Source organism: Ictalurus punctatus, chromosome 3 (assembly GCF_001660625.3).
Source record: "Ictalurus punctatus breed USDA103 chromosome 3, Coco_2.0, whole genome shotgun sequence".
Taxonomy (NCBI): Eukaryota; Metazoa; Chordata; class Actinopteri; order Siluriformes; family Ictaluridae; genus Ictalurus; species Ictalurus punctatus.
In genome coordinates this window covers 11,536,674-11,561,082 of record NC_030418.2, presented here as the reverse complement: position 1 = coordinate 11,561,082, position 24,409 = coordinate 11,536,674, and the positions used below count along the sequence as shown (strand labels likewise).

The 24,409-nt window shown below is 38.9% G+C and overlaps 1 protein-coding gene across 1 annotated transcript; it reads left to right on the top strand.

Moving 5' to 3' along the window:
- The first annotated feature begins 323 nt into the window (after window positions 1-323).
- Window positions 324-20,043, top strand: lrrc73 (leucine rich repeat containing 73). Its single transcript, XM_017464140.3, has 6 exons — window positions 324-4,727; window positions 8,142-8,302; window positions 8,521-8,643; window positions 11,014-11,114; window positions 14,181-14,376; window positions 16,573-20,043. Exons 1-6 carry the CDS (start codon window positions 4,456-4,458, stop codon window positions 16,641-16,643), a joined length of 924 nt encoding a protein of 307 aa, XP_017319629.1. The 5' UTR covers window positions 324-4,455; the 3' UTR covers window positions 16,644-20,043.
- Window positions 20,044-24,409: the final 4,366 nt, after the last annotated feature.

Sequence of the window (24,409 nt, the reverse complement as noted above, 5' to 3'; positions counted from 1 at the left end):
CCAAAGAAGAAAAATATATGGTCAATTTCCTTATTGTACTTTCTACTTTGAGCAGAAATGTATTTAGTATGAGCAGTTTCATGATGCAGATATGCACCAATCATTTTTTAAAATTAATTCCTTTGTGTAATTTTTAAAAAATCAGATTTATTTAAACTGTCATGTACTCCTCCTTAGATTACTTGGAGGAACTGTGGGTGTGAGATTATGGATATCAATATGTGCTCATTATTTTGTCTTGGACAAGTGGACTTTGTATTTATAGGGTTGCTGTACAGAGAAAATTTAGAATAAAAGTAATGTATTAAAACAAGATTAACACAAGTTCTTTCGTGCTGAGAATTCTTAAATTTACAGAGTACAGTGTCTGAGTGTTACAAGCATATATTCTTCTTCCAATAGAAACTCCATGGTTGTGTTTACAATTCAGGGATCACTGAAACTGATGAGGTGTGACAGTATATACAGGTGCATCTCAAAAAAATTTGAATATCATGGAAAAGTAGCCCCCCGTAATTTAATCCAAAAAGAGGAACTTTCATATAGTCTAGATTCATTACACATAAAGGGAAATATTTCAAGTTTTTTTTTTTTTTTTTTTTTTTTTTTTTTTTTTTTTTATAAATCTTGATTACGGTTTACAGCTTATGTAAATAAAAAATCCAGTATCTCAAACTATTAGAATAAAGAATTTATAATATATAAATGTCGACCTGAAAAGTATGTTAATTTATACACTCAATACTTGCTCGGGGCTCATTGTGCAGGAATTACTGCATCAATGCGGCGTGGTATGGAGGCGATCAGCCTGTGGCACTGCTGAGGTGTGATGGAAGCCCAGGTTGCTTTGATAGCGACCTTCAGCTCGTCTGTATTGTTGGGTCTGGTGTCTCTCATAGATTCTCTATGGGGTTCAGGTCAGGCGAGTTGGCTGGCCAATCAAGTGCAGTAATATCATGGTCAGCAAACCAGTTATTAGTAGTTGTGGCATCTCCATAAAGCTCGTTAGCAGATGGAAGCATGAAGTGCTCTAAAAGCTCCTGGTAGACGCTGCATTGACTCTTGACTTGAGAAAACACAGTGGACCAACACCAGCAGATGACATGGCAAACCAAATCATCACTGACTGTGGAAACTTCACACTGGACTTCAAGCAACTTGGATTCTGTGCCTCTCCACTCTTCCTCCAGACTCTGGGACCTTGATTTCCAAATGAAATGCAAAATTTACTTTGATCTGAAAAGAGGACTTTGGACCACTGAGCAACTGTCCAGTTCTTTTTCTCCTTAGCCCAGGTAAAATACTTCTGACGTTGTCTCTGGTTCATCAGTGGCTTGACATTAGGAATGCGACACGGCAACATTTCTGTATTATAAATTCTTTATTCTGATATTTTGAGATACTGGATTTTTGATTTCCATGAGCTGTAAGCCGTAATCAAGATTAAAACAAAACAAGGCTTGAAATATTTTACTTTGCGTAAAGAATATAGAATATATGAACGTTTCACTTTTTAAAAATTAAATTACGGAAAAAATTTTTCCACGATATTCTAATTTTTTTTTAGATGCACCTGTATGTCCTGTTGTACATAAAGATTCACTGGTTGTTGTCTTACCAACAAAATAGTCAGTGGCATGACATTGTTGCTGCTCTCTGTGACTATTGTTTTATTATTGTGTTTAAGGTTATTGAAACACGTTCACACTGAAACACTGATTGTAGCCATTGTGGCATTTCTAAGTCAAACAGGAGTGGTTATATTCAATTTGTTAGAAGAGAAAGTGGCCTGGCCTTGAATCTCTGATGGCCTGCGGTGGGATCGGCCCCCCAGGGTATTGGGGATGGGTGACCACTTTGTAAGCTGTGGAGGGAGCCCTAGTTGCTCATACCCTCCCCCTTCTTTATCTTCTGCCTTGGCCAATACCATATTGCACGACTCGCTTATTTTAATGCATTACACTAATTGAGTACTGACATGAACTTGAAAAGGAAAAAGAAGAAAAGAGGAAGGGGAAAAACAAAAGAATAGGGTAAGCGTGACGTGTAGATGGTGGCCTGCCTGGGATGGGGGCAACCAGTGGGGGTGGGAATAATGGGCGTGCCCTGGGCCTGGCAGCATCTTTTAGTGACATACTCCTCATGAAGCCTGTCCCGCTGGGGCCATGCAGTGTGGGGCAGTCCATTAGAAATGTATTTATTATTTTTCTTTTTCTTCTTCTTCCTTTTCTTTTTTTAAATACATTTCATACAGTTACCCTATGATTGCCCACACATACATGATCTTGCATGCACGCACATCTGCATAGATACATACACCCTGAACCATCATCTACAGTATGTGCCCGTTCATTAAATACATACAAACTACACATCAACACTTTAACACCTAGAATCATAATGTTTTTTTCTTTCTCTCCCTTCTTTTTTTGTATCTTTCTTTATTTTTGTTCTGTCACATCTTTTCTATACTATCAATTGTCAACTTCTCCACTGATTTTCTATCTCTCTCACTGTAACATGAGCACTTAGTATTTGTCGCATGTAAATGTTAACATTTTTTTCAATTTAAAAAAAAAAAAAAGGAAGTGGAAATTTGAAATGACTTCTATCCTCACTTCTTAATGTTCCCTGCCATCTGTGGTGTAAGAGTCTGGGTTATTGAGGTTGGATAAAGACAAAGCTTTTTTGTATTCAGGACTGAGAAGTCCTTGCCATGTACCGCCTGTCTTTCTGACAAGAACCTGAGCTCATATTTCACCAAGCTCCACAGGAATATGTGGCTTTGTAATCAGATCTACTCTGGATACAATTAGTTAAACTATCAGCAGTCATGTTTTGGAGATGAGTTGCACAAGAAATTACATGCCAAAAAAAAAGGAACGAGTTTGATTCGTTTAAAGTTTATACCTTAATCTATACTTATTATTTAGCTAATGTTCTTTATTCAAATGTGTGTTACTTTTGTCACGGGTCCTGCTGAGCAATCAAGCTTGGTCTGACAATTAGAAACTCTGAAACAGTTTGAACAATTCAAGTGACAAGGTAGCTGAGAGATAATGTACCAGCTGGCAAAGATGGTCTACCATCTTGATCAGCTCAGCTTGCATTCCATCTGATCTGTGGTCAGATCATGCTGGATATTTCAGCAGGAAGAAGAATAAGATTACAGGGCTTTCTGGGTATAAGAAGGGCTGTAGTGATCTTTCACACCAGGCTACAGCTTCAGCTGGGGTGGCTGTAGCTCAGGTAGTAGAGCGGGTTGTCCACTAATCATAGTTCGATTCCCGGCCCGCAGAACTCCACATGTCGGAGTGTCCTTGGGCAAGACACTGAACCCCAAGTTGCTCCCGATGGCAAGTTCACGCCTTGCATGGCAGCTCTGCTACCATTGGTGTGTGAGTGGGTGAATGAGACACAGTGTAAAGTGCTATATAAGTGCGCCATTTACCATCTAGCTATGGTGGTTTCCTGAATCTTCCAACCAGGTGATGTGGTGGCAAGGTGGGAAATAACCATACACAATTAAGCACAATTACTTTTTAGACTAATGGACACCCTTTGATAGGTTCTCTAGAAATTAAAACAGCTTGTATCTACAAATATATAATTGCTGCTATTTGGAAGGCTGTTCCAAAGTTAACCAGACTTCTAACTGGTAAGACTGGAACCATCAGAAAGCGTTGTCTTCTCTACTGGAATTTCCTTAGGGTATGAGGCTGTTCCTATGTCTGAGCAAACTAGACCCAACTAATCGCATGTAATCCCTAATCATGGTACACAGTGTGTAGCTGTTACAGCAGTAGCTCTGGGCTCTTTTCCTCAGTTTAGGAAACACTCTCAGTGGAGACCTGGTTTGTGGCCGACTCTTAGCATAAATCCCCGTCCAGTCAGTGCTCAGAATTATTGGATTATCTGCACCAGAGCATCACGGGAGATTAGACCGGATACTGCGCTGTTCTTTATTGCATGAATACTCGGCGACACTGGACGGGTGGTGTCCATGGCAACGGACACCAGGAACGATTAGCTTTGTCTGGATGCCGCAATTCACGCACAAGTGGACAACCTGAAACTGAGAATACTGCACCTGTTCAAGGATTTATATCCAGCCCTAAAAAACAAACGAACTGAACGGGTCAGAACGAGGCTTTGTTGCCTGGGGAGACAGCAGCCATGTCCTTTTAAATAGGGTAATTGTGGGGATGCTAATGGAATGACTGCGAATCCTCAGGGTTTCTAGTTTCCATCAGGCGACATGCTGTTTTCCTGTTCGCATCAACGCCGTATTGTTTCAGTGTGTATTTGAATGATGTCGCTAGTTCTTTCGTAGGGGGGCGTGGTCTCTCTTTCTCTCTCTCTTTGTTTTTTTTGCTATCGGGGTTAGCTGCCCTTACCTCAGTTACCTGACCCGACCATGGTGTCGACTCGACCGTGACTTCCTGCCTCACCAATATGCTGCCGGGTTCAATTCAGATTACAGGAGAGGCGCTGTCCGGAGCAGAAATCCGAGACATTTGCGACAGTCTGAAGGAGAACAGTGTGAGGCTGCTGTCGGTGCGGGGATGTCAGCTGTCTGACCGAGACTTCGGGCGCGTGTGCCGCGGTGTGTCCGAGTCGCGCTCGCTCGCGCAGCTCAACCTGAACCTGGGCGTGGTATCGAGCGGCGGCCGCGCTGAGCAACTCGCCGAGGCGCTCACAGCCAACAGGTCCATACAGACACTATTGTGAGTAAAACATACTGTGGAGAATATGTTCCTTCTCATTCTACCTTAAATCAGCTTTAACACCACTGTGTCCTGGTACAGGTAACTGGTAACTTTCTCAAAGTTCATTCTGAATTCATTAGAACACAGAACACTGTACTGAATTACCTCTTACAGTACTGAATTACCTCTTACAGTACTGAATTACCTCTTACAGTACTGAATTAACACACAATGTACTGAATTAACCTGTACAGTACTGAATTAACTCGTACAGTACTGAATTAACTTTTAATGTACTGAATTACCTCCTACAGTACTGAATTAACTTTTAATGTACCGAATTAACTCTTACTGTACTGAATTAACTCCTACAGTACTGAATTAACTCTTAATGTACTGAATTACCTCCTACAGTACTGAATTAATTCTTAATGTACTGAATTACCTCCTACAGTACTGAATTAACTCTTAATGTACTGAATTACCTCCTGCTGTACTGATTTAACTTTTAATGTACTGAATTACCTCCTACAGTACTGAATTAACTCTTACTGTACTGAATTAACTCTTTCTGTATTGAATTTACACCCAGGGTTGAATTATTAACTCCTACTGTACTGAATTACCTCCCACTGTATTACCTTCCACTGTACCTCCCATTGAATGAACTCCTGTGGTAATAATATAACATCTACACCACTGAAGTAAACTCTGCCAGTGTTGAATTAACGAATCAGTTTTGTTTAAAAAAGGTCGTGTTGAACGAGATTGTACTGAATTTTTTTTTAACTCAACTTTGTTGTGTTAAACAAATTATTATATTTACACAAAAATGACCTTTACTACAAAACTTGTTTGACACAAATATTTTGTGGTAAAAATTAGAACTTGAGGTCTAAGTATATGCTGCTGATCATTTCCTGAGTTCAATTTTACGTTTAAATTTACTGTAATTTACTGGGCTATGCTAAAATTGCCCATGTAAACTTTTTTTTTTTTTAGATATCAAAACTGGTTACTGTTTGGTTGATGACAATGACAACAAACTCCCTATTTTTATACCTTGGAACTCTGTTTTACCATGGTAATTTTTAAACCGTTACTACCTTACTTACTCCATCAATGCAAGTTTGCGTTTTATTTGATGCTTGACCATACCTAATTTCTATTAAAATTCCTAAATAAATACACACAGGTTTTAGGGGTGTAATGATCCATCGATTATGGATCGCTGATCAAATAAGCAATGAACCGATGTACCGATGTAATGCGTAAACATTGATGCAGGTATAATTTTTTTAAGATGGACCTTTATTTAAGACACTCTAATTCTAGCTACATCCCGGATGTTATGTCCGTTAAAGTTTAAGTTAATCAGGGGTCCTTATTTACACTGAAATATGTAGCATTTCATAGTGTAAAAAAAAAGCTCAATAAATTTTCTGTGAATTCATAGAAATGTTACCGATTGTGACATTGCCACATTATTTTAATATCGATCGCAGGCCCCTAAATCGATCAAATCAAAACCGCATTGTGACAGTCGTTGAGGTATCTGCAAATATCGAATCGCTGGCTAAAAGAATCTATATTAGATCGTATCGTCATGAAACTAGCGATTTACACTGATCTGTTCAAAAAGACAAGCGAAGAAATGATTTTTAGAAATACAAAGCAGGCACCTGAAATCTCATCGCAATAATAGAAGTGAAAAGAAGTGACTTTTGAAATAACCTGTATATAAAAACAACAGAAATATAAACATTTTCATTACATTTAAAATTCACCCTCTCCAATCCTAGTCCACTAGAGCCCCAAAAACAAATTCATTATGATTTGTTTAGACAAATACCAGACAATATACTGGAAGAGGCCAGTGAAACTGTGAAATTAGCTTCAAAACCAGGGATGGACAATTCCAGTCCTGGAGGGCCACTGCACTGTCCTGCAGAGTTTAGCTCCATCTCTACTCAAACACACCTGAAACATCTAACCAAAGTCTTCAGGATTACTTGAAAACTACAGGCAAGTATGTTTGATTAGCATTTTCGAGAGTAAACTAACTAACTAGCCCTATAAATGAACAAATCACTTCAAAAAGCGTTCACTGGTGATGGCTTAATCACATAGTTTGTGTCAGAATGCCAAATTGGAAGAGCTAAGCAAGCATTAATTTAACAGTTAGCAAGCTAACGTTACTGATCAAATCTGTGCCAAGTAAATTAGACTATATACAAATCCACATACTACTCCTTAACACAGCGATAAGCGTTAGCCTGGTGGTTACCTCCCCTCAGCTACAATGTCGTATTATGATTTATCGTCTTACTGCAAGTCGAGGTTTCCATGGGGGGGAAAGTGAAGGGAGGAGGAGCACAGTGAAAGGGGTGGGGTGTATGATTGAAGGGGATGTGCAGGATAGCTTCACTTCAGCTGGCATTACAAGTCAGCCTTCATGATTTAAATAATTCAAGTGGTGTAAATGATAAATTGCAATAAATAGGAAATTCTAATTTCAGACGTATATATTGTAATCAACCTCATCAGACAGTTTATCAGGAAAATTTTACTGGGGCACAGAAAATTTATTAAAAGGGTCTAGCAAAGCCCCTGGTCAGGTGTCCACATACTTTTGGCATATATGATGTATTAAACAGTGTTGAATTAACTCACTGCTGCCTCACAGCTCGAGTTCGAGACTGAGCTCTCATTGGGTTTCTCATTGTGTGGAGGTTTCTGCATACTCTTCATGTTTGCATGGATTTCCACTGGGTTTCCTCTCACTGTTCAAAATCATGCAGGCAGGCTGATTAGTGACTCTAAATTGCCCATAGGTGTGAATGTGTGTGGCCTGGTCCACCCAGATCCACTGGGACCCTGATTGGGATGGAACCTTTCCTGAGAATGAATAAATGAATGAACTCCTAGACTTCAGACATGCAGCAAATCCAATAATTTTTCTGAATAGTGAAAAAAAAGAAAAAAGTATGTAGACAGGTGTAGGTAGAGTTTGTGTTTTTTGTTTGGTCATTTGATACATGGTTTATTTGCAACAAGTAAAACAACATGGAAAGTAACAATACAGGCAGATCAGAGGAGGAAGATACCTAAACCTGCAGCACTGGTTTACTGCAATAATTACAGTGTTCAGAGCTTACAGTCCCCAGTTAGGCATCAGTCAAAGTCACAGGACCTTTTTCATAGCATGTGCAATAAATAGACCTGAAGAGACGTGTCTGTTCTTTATCAGGTCTTATATGAACTTCTTTAACCTCTATTAGCATACAAGAGAAACTTAAAAGCATACTGTGTATTATACAAAACTAAAATCACTTGTTATGACACTATGTCAGAATGCCAGGACTTTATTGGACTAATTCCCCATATGACGTGTCCTCTATCTGCCTCTCTGTGTTCCTCTCACCCTCACAGTCTGCATGGAAGCCCTCTTTTAGATGCAGGATTGGTCACTCTGAACACGGCGCTGTCAACTCACCCCTCTCTGGTGTCCTTGGACCTGGGAGATTGTATGTTGGGAGATGAGGCAATTCAGCTGATTTGTGGCATGTTGCCTCCAGATGGGGCCAAATCTGGTAAAAGCTCATATTAACCTTGGAAAAAAAAAAAAACACAATAAAATTCATTGAACTTTTCAGCCATTTTGAGAACAACTGAGTATTGAGAGTCAGATTAAAATGGACAATTATGCTTGCCATTATTAAAGTTACAAACTAGTAACATTTTATTCTTAGATAAACAGTCAGCTTGCAATGTCTTATTTGTTGTTTTGATTTATATTCTCATTCTGCAGGTCTCAGAGAGCTGACACTAAGTGCAAACCCAGCAATCACCACTAAAGGCTGGGCTCGCCTGGCAATCGCCGTGGCTCATAGCTCACAGCTACGAGTCCTTAATCTAGACTACAATCCCTTAGGTAAGCATTCCTGAACATACTCGACAAACGCTGCATAAATGAAGTTATGTTTAATAAAGTGGAATGACACAGGAAAAAAGTATTGAACACACTAACTAAAATTTATTTAATACTTAGTGGAGAAGCCGTTGTTTGTAATGACAGTTTCAAGACGCTTCCTGTATTAAGAAATTAATGGGCCGCAGTATTCAGGTGTAATTGTGATCCATTCTTCTAAACTTATTGTCTTTCAATCTTGTTCAATTGGATTCAAGTCAGGTGACTTGACTTTTTTTTTTCTCTGAAACCAATTGAGAGTTTCCTTGGCTGTATACTTTGGATCGAAGGTCCACTCATGTCTCATCATCATCATCCTGGTGGATGGCAGCAGATTCTTCTCAAGATTCTCCCGGTAAAGGGCTCCATTCATCGTTCCTTAAATTATATGAAGTCTGCCAGTACCATACGATGAAATACAGCCCCACACTATGATGCTTCCACCTCCAAATTTCACTGTTGGTATAGTATTTTTTGGGTGAAGTGCAGTGCCATTTCTTCTACAAACATGGTGTGTAGTATAACAGCCAAAAAGTAAAATTCTGCTCTCGTCTGACCAGACTACACTCTCCCAGTATTTCATAGGCTTGTCCAAATGAGTTGTATCAAACTTTAAACAAGCTTCAACATGCCTTTTCTTTAGTAATGGAGTCTTGCGGGGTGAGCGTGAGCAGTGGAGTGCAGTGCCTATTGTTTTCTTTGTGACTATGGTACCTGCTGCCTCCAAGTGTTTCTGGAGCTCTTTCTGAGTGGTCCTTGGCTCTTGGGCTTCTCTTCTGACTATTCTTCTGACTCCCTGCTCAGAAATCTTGCGAGGAGCTCCTGTGCGTGGCCGGTTGATGACAGAGTGATGTTGCTTCCACTTGCAGATAATGGCCCCAATGGTGCTTACTGGAAGATTCAGAAGTTGTGAAATACGTCTGTATCCGATTTCATCAATATGTTTCACAACAATAAGTTTGAGAAGGTCTTGGGAGAGCTCTTTGCTTTTACTCATCATGAGATGTTTCTTGTGCGACACCTTGGTAACGAAAAGCCTTTTTATGGACCATCAATTTACTAAACCAGCTGATATTAATTTGCACAGATAGGAGGTATAATTACTTTCTAACTACTTATAGATTTCAGCTGGTTCCTTACCTTACCTTGTCTTGGAGAACTGCTTTTTCTTAGCGTGTTCAATACTTTTTTCCTGTGTTACTCCACTTTATTACACATAACTTATAATATGGACTTTAATGACTTCCTGAGTTAATACTGATGTCTGGTGAAAATTTCATGTGAATAGCCTCATTGGAAATATATTTACTGAAAAATATGTTGATGCGTTCAACACTTATTTCCACCACTGGGTAGTGTATTTCTAGACATTTATGTTTACTAATCTCAAGCTTGAAATAGTCTCGTTCTATTGGCTGACAATTTTGCTTATTTTAAGCATTTATGGTAAGAAAGAAGCTATCTGCCCTGTTCTGCGAACATGAGCTCACAAACGCCCACATTTAGCGACTAGCTAGTTTCCTTGTAACTGACTGGGGAGACAGAGTATGAGATTCCTCCCACTCAGAGAGCACTACCGATTTCGCTCTCTTGGACTCCCAACCACTGATGTCTTCATCAGAATTTGACCTCGCAATGTCCCAACGATAGGACAAACTCTTTTCTGTTGCGTCACATGGGAGCCGCCAGTTTTAACATTAAAATGCATCCAGCTTTACTTATTCAACTTAGTATGTTGAATTTCACGTTATGACGATGCTCTGTGATCTTACGTTGATGCATCATTTTGTAAACGGCTCTGAAACTGCAACGCCTGGCACTGAGTAATCCTGTTTTACTTTCTGTATGTAAGGCTGTTTTGTCGCCTGCTTTCGACCAATCTCAATCTTTCTGGCTCAATATTGATCACATTAGAGATACAGAACTGTTCTGTTAATCATGTATAAACAGAAATATTTATTTAACATCTTCCTGTTATTTGTGTTCACGTTCATTACTATATTGCTGTTAAATGTTGAACAAAATCGATGTTTTAATAGTTATCTCGTCTAGAAATTTTCAAGCCAGTCTCCTCAATACTTGGCCCACACTTACGTACTTCATCCAGGTTGTGATGAGCACAGAGGGGGGAAAAAGCAGCAGGGTGCTACACATTAATGACCCCGTGTCCTTGTTTTAGTTTCCGAGTGTATTGTTGATTATCACTTTCCACAGAGTGAAACTACCATCTTAATGTCCAAACTGCTGCAGCAATGCAGTGGTTGCAGTTTTAAGACCTCCAAAGCACAACACATTTCTCTCTGTCTCAGCTCTTTTTAAAAACATACTTCTTAGGGGACCAGATTGCTGGAATGCTGGCCGTTGCTGTGGCATCCAGCAGGACACTGGAGGTTTTAGACTTGGAGGGAACAGGGCTCACAAATCAGTCAGCACAGGTAAACAATTCATTCGAGAATGCTACAGTATCCTCAGGAATAAACACTGACAGTGTGTAACCAGAATCAAAATTTGATAGAATTTAGAAACATGACCCATTTAATATACTACAATGAATGTGTACAACATCAACTGCTAATCTCTAACCTGTCATGTTATACTTCTGTTCTTCCATAAACGTCTGTTAATCCAGTCAGACTATCATTTTTTATTGAGTTGTATATTTTGGTTTACAGTCCTCCTCCATTTCTTTCTTGCTTCTGTAGCAGAGTTAAAAATGATCTTACATGGAAAAATGTGAATTCTCCCAAAATTGTTCTTTTTCCTTGTTTCATATTAGATTATTATAATGATTACACTATTTACACCTTAAATATGATGACCACAGCCTGCTACGAGATAATCAACAGCCTCTTATCTTAAATCTTGCAGCTCTTTTAATTTGACATGCATTGTCATCTCACACTTTCCATTCTTCAGCAAAGCTCTATCTGCCTTGCTGGAGAATTTCTTGGCAGTTGCCAACCTCATTTCTCAAACAGAAGCGGATATTTTGTCTGTAGAATAAAAGCTGAGCGAAAGAGAGAGAAGAAATCCTTCCGCTGTTCCGCCTGAACAACAGGCACATCATTAGCCCCATTGTAAAGATATCGTAATCATCACAGTTCTCCTTAGCGATTATTGAAAGAGCATACATTAAAAATGCCTTGTAGCCCTGCGTCTAACCCTACATGACAAAGTATGTTAACATATCATATCAGATGTGCATCACATGTCTCTCAAGAAGTCGTCCAGGTCAGGTACCACAGTGACTTCTGAGTGCTGAACATAATGGGCTGTTAAGTATGGTCAGTTGAGAAAGTTTCAAAACTACTGAGGTCTGGACCTTGGTGTCCTCAGTACTAATTATAGCCAAGAACTGACATGTTTCACACACATTTTTCCCTCCAAAATTGGGATATGTAAGTTCAAAGATGCTTTTTCATTTAAATGAAGCACACATTGTACTATAGTTGTGCATAGTGTTTATCTGGGCATCTTGATGTACCTTATAAATGTGCACATTAGATACTGCTATGTGAAACACCTCCCTCTTGGACGATCTCTTTCCCTAAAATGGCAACTGACGACAGATACGAGTTCATTTTTGATGGCAGAAACACTGAGCGTAACAAGAAGGCCAAAAAAAAGGCCAAAAGCTGTGTCCCAAATGATATTATACCCTATGCACTCCACCATATAGTGTATCGTCTCAAATGGCATACTAGCTGTTTTTTGGAAGCACAAGTCGTTACACAGTCAAATGGCAAATGATGTGAAACGCACGTAATGTGACACTGGTAGCTGTAGCAGGATACCCAGAGTCAACAAAATTGAATTTCTTAATTTTACTCTTTGTCAATGTTACCTTTATTTTGATTCTGAGCTCATTTGAGCCAGTGTCAGCACCCTGCCCCTTTTCTGCTACGTAAGCAAAGCTGAGACAGTTGAGTGCATGAAGTGTCCAACATTCCACACTCTTCTTTTTCAGTTGAATAAGTGTATCATCCAGGTGCTTGAAGTGCACTTCTTCTTGTTGGAAATTTCAGCGTGAACACATTGCTCACTATTTATACTACCAAATGCCGTAGAATAGTGCACAATCATGCGAGGCACCTAAAGTCTGAAATTGTGTAAATGGCTGCCAGTGAGCTGTGCACATACTGTATGACTTTTACATTTTCAGTCCATTTAATTGATATTCAGACAAGAAGATTATATTGTTTTAATGATTCAAAGCATTTGATGCATGTACTGACACTGTCTCTTTATGACATAGATTAGTTTCCAAACACGGTTGCTTCTCTAGACAGTGAGAACCTTTAACTGACAAAAGAATATGGCTCATACAGTAGCTGGTACAGGTAGCTTATGAAACAGAAATGAAACTAATGAAATGAACCATCTTTGGCCACAGGAGGGTGTCATTGATGGTGTTCGTGGGAATTATGGGTAAATGCAGAAATGTGTGAAGACTTCCAGAAGATTTGTGTTATACAAGCATGCGACTGATATAATGCACTTTACTATAATGCAGTTGTATCTGCAAAGGGCTGGTATGGGTGCAGGTTTTCATTCTAATCAAGCAGGAGCCACACCTGAGTCCACCTGTTTAATCAGTGGATCTAGGCTTTCAACAGACTCCGGTAAGGCTTCTGTTTGGTTAAAATGAATACCTGCACCCACACTGGCCCTTTCCAAATAAGATTAGACACCCCTGCTATAAGGCAAATGTAAAATTCTAAGGGTGCTTGGGCTAAGTACTACTAAACTCCACTAGAGGGCAACATCGTGCCCTCTAATCCAGCTGCCAAATGGGTCTCAGTTCTGCCATCTTTAAGCCTTTGTGTGTGTGTGTGTGTGTGTGTGTGTGTGTGTGTGTGTGTGTGTGTGTGTGTGTGTGTGTGATGCAGGGGGGCTTCCTAAACAGAGCGTATGGGCTAAAACACCAGAATTAAAGATGGCCCACAATGTTTGTGGGGCCTTCACATGCCCAAAGAAATGGTCACCAAATGTCAATTAGGAGTTGGAGACTGACTGATCTCAAATATTCTATCTGCCCTTAATCACTCGAGTCTGTACTTTCACTTCAATCAGGGTCAGTGTTTCACAGTATTTCACAGGTAGTAAACAAGACTAGCCAAAAACAAATTAACCATCAGATGAGTCAGTGGTATCTGTATTAATTTGTGCACTTGTTGGACCAGAACGTTTCCCTGAACTAGAGTTTGTTTAGAGTTTGAAAGCTAAGAACAAAACAAACATATAGGATAATAACATAGACCACAATATAAAATGGCTTAATGCTGACTGCAGATCACCTCTTATACTCACTGCAATGCCTCATCCCCTCTCATCTCCCTCATCACCCATCCTATGACATAAATACCAGTGTCTATTCTATTCAATGTCTGCACCATTAGCTCCAGTATATACTTTCATATAGCGGATAGGACAGAACACAGGCTGAAACAGTTAAAGAGCTTGTGCACATGTCAGTGACTGTTCTGTTACCACTGCACCAGGTCTTCCTGGACATGGTGGAAAACTACCCGACCTGTCTGCGTGTGCTGGTGCTGGCTGAGAACGCCATCAGCCCTGAGCTGCAGCAGCAAATCTCCGACCTCCTGTCTGAGGGCGAGGAGGATGAGGATAGGGATGCAGAGGCCCACGGCAGCTCAGTCACCATGCGAGAGAAACCTGCCTGGCTTCCCCACAGCAGTAAGGGCTGATCCACTCTCCCACGCTGTCTTTCCTTCCAACTGAGCTAAACTCTCTCATTATTCCTCTTTCTCCTTGTGTGTGGAACTTTCCAGGAGTCATCAGCACTATGAACAGCAGGAGTGTTGGTGTGTTTAGAGTAATACAGGGGTATCTGTAGCATTTCATGTGCAATATAAGGACAAATTGTATGCTTTATTTAGATAGCAGGGGTGTTCTGAAGGCCCACGGCACTGCAGAGCTTAGCATTCTACCTCTCTTAATACCTGAATACTGGCGTGGTTGTGATTTCCATAGCTAATCACAGCTGTGCCGATACTCAGTATAAACTGCACGACTGTGAGTGCGATATTGCTTTTATACAGCAGTTCTATAAACAAAATAATTATACTGAGTAACTGACATTTCAGAAACAACATGGCCAAATGTTCTGTTGATTTTTGCTCCATTAGTGGAAATAGATCCTGAACAAGCCACACTCGCTTTACAGCATGTCGGCTTGCTAGCTCATGTTGATTTGTACATTGCCGTTAAAGGTGTTTCCGGCTAAATTGGAGCTCCCGGCAAAATTAGTGTTCCTCCTTTCCCTTTCATCTTCAACTGAAGAGTTTTCTTATTTTAAACCAAAAAGTTATATTCCTGAATTTCAATGTCTGCTGATGATGTCACGAACAGTACCGTATAGTAACAGTTTCAAACTAGTAAATAGAATTTCATGTGGCGACAGACGAGTGGCACGATACACACGGTGAAACGTCCCCGTGCGGTTTTAGGAAATATAAGCACTCTTGAAAAGCTGCTTGACCAATCAAATTAACGAACCAGAACTAGCTGTTGTATATTTGTAGCTAGTGTACTTAATACACCGCCTGCCCTTTTACAGTAAGTACCCAAACATTAGATTACATAGAATCATTTACAACACGACTTCTTCATAGTACTTATTTTTAAAAGTTCATCCAGTGTAGTCCATGGGACCATTTGTATTCCCATAATGCACTGTCAGCATGCACCAGTTAATGCATTAATGAGTGTGAGCAGAGCCGGGGCATATAAGAATGTCGAATTTACTAATCTTGGTTATTACAACTAGACTAAATCTTCAACACTGGAGTTATATATTGGAGTTATATATTGAGAGTCACAAACATGATTTACAGAGCCCTGGAGCAGACAATAAAATACAATATTTTTTCCCCATATACACAATGTTCATATACATTATTTAGTTTAATGTGGAAACCAGATACAAAATCAGGGTTACAAAGTCATAACGCATGCACCTGATGTACTTTATTTACTATTTGTGCTCTCAGTGTGCTGTTTGGAAGTTCTTGAATTAATATAATTGTACCTATATTTTGGTTAATTTGGAGAAAGTGTGTTTAAGTAGACATCCAAAATATATGTGCAATATACTGTACACTCTGCTTACAGTAATTACTAAAAATCTTTTGCAGAAACCCAAGAACTCTTATAACTTAAACTAATAAGTAGGTGATTTGTCAAAACATGAACTTAAAAAAAATATTACAGAAAGTATCATTGTACATAAACGTTGTACAATTACGTTATCTTGATGTTATCTAGTTGGATCTCATGGCCACATTAATATAAATTAACGTATACGACTCTTTGAAATGAATGTTCTTTGTACATTGCAAAGGGTTGCTCCTCAGCCGGTTTGATCTTACAAACTTGTTTTAAAAGTACGGGATCATGTCAATTCAACAACAGTCCAGTTCCGATAACTCAGTAATAAAAAACAAGGCCCTGGTTTATAGATGCAAAATTAAAAAGTTCATTAATACACTGCTAATTATCGTCTTTTGCTATTAGATTTCCAAAAATACCCCAAAATATGCGCACACAAAATTATGATAACTAAGCAACTGTTCAGCGTTCAAGTTGAATTCAGTGTGTTAGAGAGTAAACTGATCTAATCTCTGCAGGTGGTTGGCTCTCCAGAACCTGAGTCTGAGACCCCTGATTAGCTAGAAAGCTGCATCAGTATAAATTATTTTATTATTATTTTTTAAACAGTATATGGTTAAAAACGTAGCACTTAACTCCACGTACTCCGTATAAAAATCAGTAGGAAGAGAAACAGTACTAGAGAACTGGAGTTTGTCCTTTTCCTGTCTTCTTTAGAAATGCAGTTTTCAAATGTTTATGCGATGTCTCTGACCCTTCCAGACCCCAACTCCCAGATGGTCCTGATGTCATCAGGACTGGGTGAGAGCTTTTTGGGAGAGACTGACTTGTGATAACTGGAGCTGCCTTTGGTTTTAGGTTTGCACTGCACGCCGCTACAGTCAGCCCACGTGTTAGCGTGCAGCCACTCGCAAAGCATGACGTGTAGCATTTAGTGGTAGACTGTTCAAAGCCGGCACAAAAAAAAAAAACCTCGACCACCAAGTGACTTATACTCTATAGTGAATTATTTATTTGCCTGATGTACAATCTATTTATAAGCAACTGTGTACTCTTGATTAGATCAGCTAAGTAGGGTTGTTGTGATGGCCTGAATAAATCTATTTACATCTTTTTAAGTGCTGTGTCCTTTTCATAACTGTGTCCAGTTCCCCCCCCCCCCGGGAAGTCAGCATTTTGATCTTGTACCAGTTTGACCTTTAAAACCTCAGCTGATCAGCTTCGGGCATTACTTCAAACACAGCAATCCACCCTCCGTGAGTGAAACTGAAATAAAATTACTTTTATTAATTTATTTTATTAAAGTTCAGCATGGTGTAGACTCAAAGCATCTCTAGCGTTCACACCAAACCCACAGTGCTTTTAAAACCATCCAAAATGATGAAATTCCCCAGATGAATGGGATATTTCAGCGAATTATGATGACTTTCCAGCTCACTTGTAAAGCAGACAATGTTGTTTATATTGTTCAGGAAATTGCAAGCCACTTAAAGCCTTCGTGTCCTGCCTTGTCCCCCCCTCTCCCTCCCCCTCTCTCTCTCTCTCTCTCTCTCTTATATATATCCTTTTAAACTGTAGTGTTAACTGGAAGTTTTATTTATTAAAGTTAAGGTTAGGAGGCTTAAACAAGGAAAATAATTGATGTGTGGATTTGCCAATTCATTTGCTATGCACTAAATATATGTTTTATTCATAAATGAGTCGTTAAGGGTTGCAGGACTGGACTTGCATTGAGTTCACAAAGACGCTTCAGCCGAAAGGTTTCCTGAATCGTGGGTACTCTGTGCTATTTAAAGACTGCATGCGATTTACACCCATGACATCAGGTATCCGTAATTAACGCAGGTCCAATTGCCAAGAGACAACACCCAGGCTGTGTGGCCACATCATGCACACGGGGAGCTAGTGGACACAGACAAGTCTTTTGAAAAGTGCTGCGGACACAAAGAAAAAGAAAAATCATGCACGATCAGTAAGACACACATGACCCTTTCAACCCATAATAACGGGAAGTTTTCCCCATTCCAAATTCCTCCTCATTACATGAACTTGCCATACGTTTCCACCAACTAACCTGACACCAACATATGTTACCCCAACAGCTAGAGCGCTGCAGTTTATTTCCCGTATAAACAGACAAAATCCTCCTTCACTCTAATCCTCAGCACATCAGCTGAATAGACAAAACACAAGCCTTTACTTTGAGTAGTGTTCAGGGCTGTTCAACTGTTTATCAAAATAAACTATCAATAAAAAATACAGAGAGAGAATGTGCATTGGATTTTTCTTCCCCACAACCACATACATCTCCATATTGCAATACACTAGCTTTTGTGTTCTGCTGCTGCAGTTTGATTAAGCAGTTCCCTAAGGACAAGGATCAGAGATAGAAGCAGACACCACCGCAGGAGAAACTCCCTCCCTACTGCCACCCCGGCCTTTCAGCCAAGCAGCTGCCAAACGAGCGTTTTCTATAATAAATGAGAGGCCTATGATCAATCTCCTGAGCTGCTAAGTGACCAAGACAAGTGGAAGGCAATTTTTTCCAGTGTGTAATAGTGCCATGAATCCTCTACCCACTAATCCCCCTCTGCCAGGAGGCCTATGTTAAAATGATGAAGTACCATTTTGACTCTTATGCCACACAGTACTAAAGTTCTAATCCAAACAATGAACATGCAAAGTGCACTGAAGGACTCACACACCAGCTAAACAATAAAATCCAAAGAGAGATTTTAGAATAATTAGGAAGACAGAGTTTCTTTCTGTAGGTGCTACATGTAAAATGCTGGGAAAGCTCTCACGCTCACCACATCCTTCAGCCACGATAGCTTTGGATCGACTGCTGAAATGGAAAGTTAACTTAATTAGTACCCTGTCCTACCACTTAGTCTGAGAACGGCTTCGCAATGCAGCAGTGCTGTAGTCATGGAAATTTAATCTGGGCTGTAAATAAATGAAGCTATGTGGAATTGTAATCAGCTCCTTTGTATTCCTCACCTCAAAAAACTATTATAAACTGTTCCATCAGGTAGAGCCTACCAGTTTTAATAAAAGCTTCTCTAAATGTTGAAAGTTGTGACATAAGAAATTTTTATAATTAAAGTCATTTGATTTAAAAAAAGAAAAAAAAAAGAGAGAAAAGAAAGACTGCTCATTTGATAAATAAATACATTATACAACGTGTCCCAAAAGTCTCCATACATAGGGGAAATTGACACGTTTTAGGAAAATGTCTGAGATTTTCTATATTTAGTTTATAATACATATATATTTTTTCAGTTAGCCTTTACGAATGTTTTTGACAAAGGTATAGAAATCATTCTCATGGATGTCGCAAGGTTGCGCTGGACTTGAACATGAAACAAATATGACAAGCACATCACACACACACGCACGCACGCCACTGCTGCCACTGCTATTAACAAGTTCAAAAAGACTGGCAGTGTCACGGAGCAGCTGAGAAGTGCACGTCCACCAACATCCACTGATGAAGGAACAACGCACATGGTGCTGAAATGCATAGTCCCCTATAGGTGGAGACTTTTGAGACAGTCTGTAGTAATAGTTTAATAGAATTTCTACCCCAAGCAGACTGCACGTGTATCGGGTATTACATCTGACACAGACACATCACTTCCAGAGACAAGATCATTGTAAATTATTGTAAAGACTCCACCAAAAGAATCTAATTTTAGATTTAAAATAGGTTTATTTGTTTTAAAATATACACATCAGTTTACAAATCAAGAAGAAAAAATGAGTTGAGTATAACAGTCTTTTTTTATTTTATTATATATATATATATATATATAGAGAGAGAGAGAGAGAGAGAGATTCCTCCTTCATAAGGTCATTTTTTTTTTTTACAGGAAGAAGAAAATAATCATACAAGGTGTCGCTACCTGACTGAAAGCTTTACACAGTGAGATTTAAATAAAGGAGACATTGCACATAAGTGTAATGGGGAAACAAACAAAGAACATTTGAAAGAACTAGAATAACAGAAACACTATCTCTCTCCAGTGAAACCCAGGAAAGAAGAAGGACAATTTGTGCACACCGAGCGAATATGTGCTCATGAGCAAGCAAGCATGTGGACAGGGATTTTACAGTAACAAAACCATAGAGCTAAACAGATGTTGTGTTTGAAATGTGCCTGAGTCATTAACATGAACGGGATTATTCAGTATTTTGATTAACGGTGTATTTGAGTGCAGGGACACCCTTTGGTATCTCAAATACATGTGAATATTTACACAGCACAGCTTCATGTTAGAACTAATAGAAAAACAGGCCACGTTTGGAACAATTAAAGACGAGTGACCCTTCGTTTTCCGTTTGTTGGGAAACACAAGTAAAATACTGTCAATTATCCAGTCAAATAAAGCAAACTTGCAATGTCAGGTTCAATTATTTGAATAGTTACTCGAATACCTTTTTAGCCATTTTGGGGCAAAAGTATTCGAATACTGAAATAACTGTTCGGCTATTCGTGATGCCCGTAGTCCACGCTAAGTCAGTGAGAAATATGAAAAAGAAACTCCGTCTCAGGCAACATTTTGATGCAGAGAGTTTTGAGGTATGCGTCAGGACTGAAGTCTTGTGAATGGACCAAATTTTTTTTTTTTTTTAAATTCTCATGCGTGTGGTTAGATATGAAGCTTGTGGGATAAGAGATGATATATTTTGAAATAACATTTGGTATACTCATTTAATTTCAGCGGACACTAACCGGGTACATCAGGTTTGCAGATTAAGCCTATTTTACACCAGAAGTGACACTGCGAGCAGCACGTCTCAACAACTCCGCAACGCATTAACAGTTTATACCGGTCACTGCTCTCATATGGAGCATCACATACGATTCATTCCCTGGTTTAGTAAATAGGCTATAACATGCAAATATCTGTACTGATAGATTTATATAAAACATGCATTACCACTGTGATCACAAACTTCATTAAGCCTATGAAATTTGGTAGGTATGACTTTGACAAAGCGTGAAGTTTAACAATGACATGCTGCTGCAGTTGGGCTCAAGGAATACTCAGTAAAACTTCTGCTGTGCATTTAACGTTTCTGTCCCTTCCATCTTAACATTAAGTCTGTCAAACAAAAACACAAAATATTTCCCCTCTCCTAACAGTTAGCTGAATATCCATCCCTCCATCAGCTCTTACAGATTTTCAAGTCTTAAAACGAGACTGAAGGCACGTCCCTACTATCTAAACGTTCCCATGCCGACAGGCTAAAGTGAGTTGATCTAATATCTAAAGATAAATATGTAAATGGAATAACAATCTAAATAATTATTAAAGGGAAAAACAGACCATCATGCGCTGAAGATTAAATGGAGGGTAACTGTGGACGTAATGTTTAATATGTGCCTCCAAACCTGATTAAAACAAATTCTGCTCCGACATTTAATTTTTTTTTTTGTTTTCTTCGCTCAAATTTTAGATTTTGTGAATCCCCTTCAAGGAGGTCACTTTGGATCAAAGAAAGGAAGGGTCACTCAATTATGAACTCAATTATAGTAATGAGAGGAAGTCGTTACACGTCAGATGTCGAAGTCTATTTATACACCCAGTGCATTAGAGATTCATCTTCATTCTTTCATTCATCTTGCACGATATCCTCGCCCTCCTTCTCTTTTTTTTTAGTATTTGCATGCCCTCTTGTCTAATTTACTGATGAGGTCCTAAAATATTTAAGAACGTCCATTTTCATGTGCAAGACTCTGGCAGATTATTCTTTGTCTCGTCCTCTGCTTTAAGGACCACTAAGCTATTTTCAAACATGAAAAGACATAAAATATTCAGCACATGGGGCTAGTTATAGTTCTACTCATTATGGGTTCTTAGAGTTATGTATGTAGGGAAAAAAAAGATTGATAGGCCACACTAGGAACAAAGTGTAAAGCAGAGGATGAGGAAAATGAGAATGTGGACATATTCTGTATGTAGGCCAGTCATAAGGGGGAACACGTTCAGGAAGTGCACTACTGGAAGGCATTTCCATTAGAATAAAATATGCATTTTAACAAAACTGATTGATATGTCTTATAATGACATGGTTATGAATCATGTTTGTGTAATATACTGTATAACACATATGATACTGCATTAACAGTGTGTTCAGGTTGACAATGAGTGAATGAGCGCTCGTCACTGAACGATGAACGCTCATCACTGCATGATGTATAGAAGAAAAATGTGTAGAAACCCAGGATCTACATTGGAAAATATGCATAAAAACACAACACTTCAGAGTTGACTAGTCACCAGTTCAGAAAATCTGGATCATCTGATTAACCTGTACATTTCAAAAGTAACACATTTAAGACACTGCCGCAAATAAACAGTTTGTGATTGCAAAATTAACGGAAAAACCAAACAACCTTCACAATATTCAAAGTTGCCGCAATATTGGGCCAAGACATGTCATGTGACTTCATCACAACGTGCATTCAGCCAAAGCCCTCTTTGATTCACGCAGGTCGAAAATGAGCACAGCTAAAGCTATCATTTACCAACAAGCATCACTCAAGGACCGTGCCAAACTATTTGAATAGTGCAATTTCAAATTTCGCCAATTCAGGTTGTTTTCGGGGGGGGGGGGGTTACAAAAAACTCTGCAAGTTGCATCACAAATTTTGAAGAAAGCCGCAGCAAAATCAAGCATGTAAAAAAAATTATTTATGAAAAAATTCAGCAAAATCCTGTATGGACTGAATAAAAGAAAATCATCTTTGTCTTTTTGGTGGACACAACATAAATAATAATAATTATTAAATAATAAATTGATTTGCTACAGCAAGCTAGTAGTTGCTTACATTAATCCTACCTATTACCAAAATCACCCAAATATGGAGCGCTAATCCTTTGTGAAATAAAGTATTAAAGCAGCTGTCTCATGAAGCACTTTTATTTAAATACAACTCAGTGTCATTATGTCTTTCAGCCCAATTACCTAAAGCAGATGTATTCAAACTTTTTTTCCCCATAAGCCCCACTTCCCAGTTTTTGATGTATACACTTAACTGATGTTAACATTACTGAACTAAAAAAAAACAAAAAAACAAACATGGTAATGAATTATTTACTGTTGCAGAAAGCAAGAGTGTCAGTGGATCTTTCAAGCTCAATAACTCAAAACACCTGTGCAGCTGTCAGTCATTCCAGATTCATATGTTAATTGGTCCATCTGCCATTTTTATTCAGGGAAAAAAGGAAAGTGCTGTTTCTGACAGATTTTCCTCCCACATAAAATGTGTAAAGGTTGGCAGGTCAGAAACGGGCATTTATATGTTTATTGTTTGGTATTTTCCATCTCACCCACACCCCACCTCCAGTTCCAATTTTTGGAAGATGCTGCATGCGTAGTACTGTTACTGGATGTCAATAAAAACTTAAAACTGCCTTCAAATATTCATTAGAAAAAATGTGTAGTATTTGATTAGTGACAAGCTGTTCGTATCACGAAGGAATACTTTAAAATAAAATAAAAAATAAAATAAAAATTTTATTTAAATATTGCAGTTGAGGCTTACTATATGTTACCAAATGGTAAATTGGTGGAATACAGTCAAGTTGACAAATATTTGGGCATCGACAGAGTTATTGTTATTTGACTTGTCTATCACAGTCTATTGCAGTTGAAATCACATAATGAATATGAGCTAAAGTGACTTTCAGCGCATTTCACCCACTCTCAGCCCAGGTTCCTAACAAGCTGGGTTATGCGAAGAAAAGAATTTCACTGTACTGTAAAGTATGGGTGACAAACGCTTCTTCTTTAAAAAAATAAAAAAATAAAATAAAATATTGGCTTGCTTTCGGCGTATGCTTCGGTTCATTATCCATTTGTAGTTTGAAGCAACATCCAAAGAGTTTTGAACGATTTGGCTGAATCTGAGCAGATAATATAGTGCTATGTATACACACCAGAATTCATTCTGCTGCTTTTGTCGGTCATAAGATGAGGTGGTATGCTTTGGATTATAAGCAGTTCCTTCCCCTCTCCATACACTTCGCTTCCCACCATTCTGGCACAAGTTGATCTTTGTCTCAATAGGATATTGTCCATAGGATATTGTTCCAGAACTATATGTTCGTTTTTCCAAATTGTATACTGGTCTTCCAGTTTTTGAGGCTTACCAATGGTTTACAGCTTGCAGTAAACCCTCTGTATTTACTCTGGTGAAGTCTTGATTGCTGACTTTCACAAAAATATGCCTACCTCCTGGAGGGTGTTCTTGATCTGACCAACTGGTGTGAAATAATTTTTCTGTCATCTACCACACTTGTTTGCTGTGGTCTTCCAGGCTTTTTGGTGTTAATAAACTCACCAGTGCATTCCTTCTTTTTAAGAATGTACCAAATACTTGATTTGGGTTTATTTTGATTATTCAGCCTATGGATGGTTTGCTTTCCTGGGCAGTGACAGCTCTTTGGACTTCATACTAAGAGTTAACAGCAACTGAATCCAAATGCAAATACCACATTTGAAATCAACTCTAGACCATTTATCTGCTTACTTGTAAGTGAAATAATGTGGGAATAACACACCAGGCCATGGAACAGATGAGCAGCCA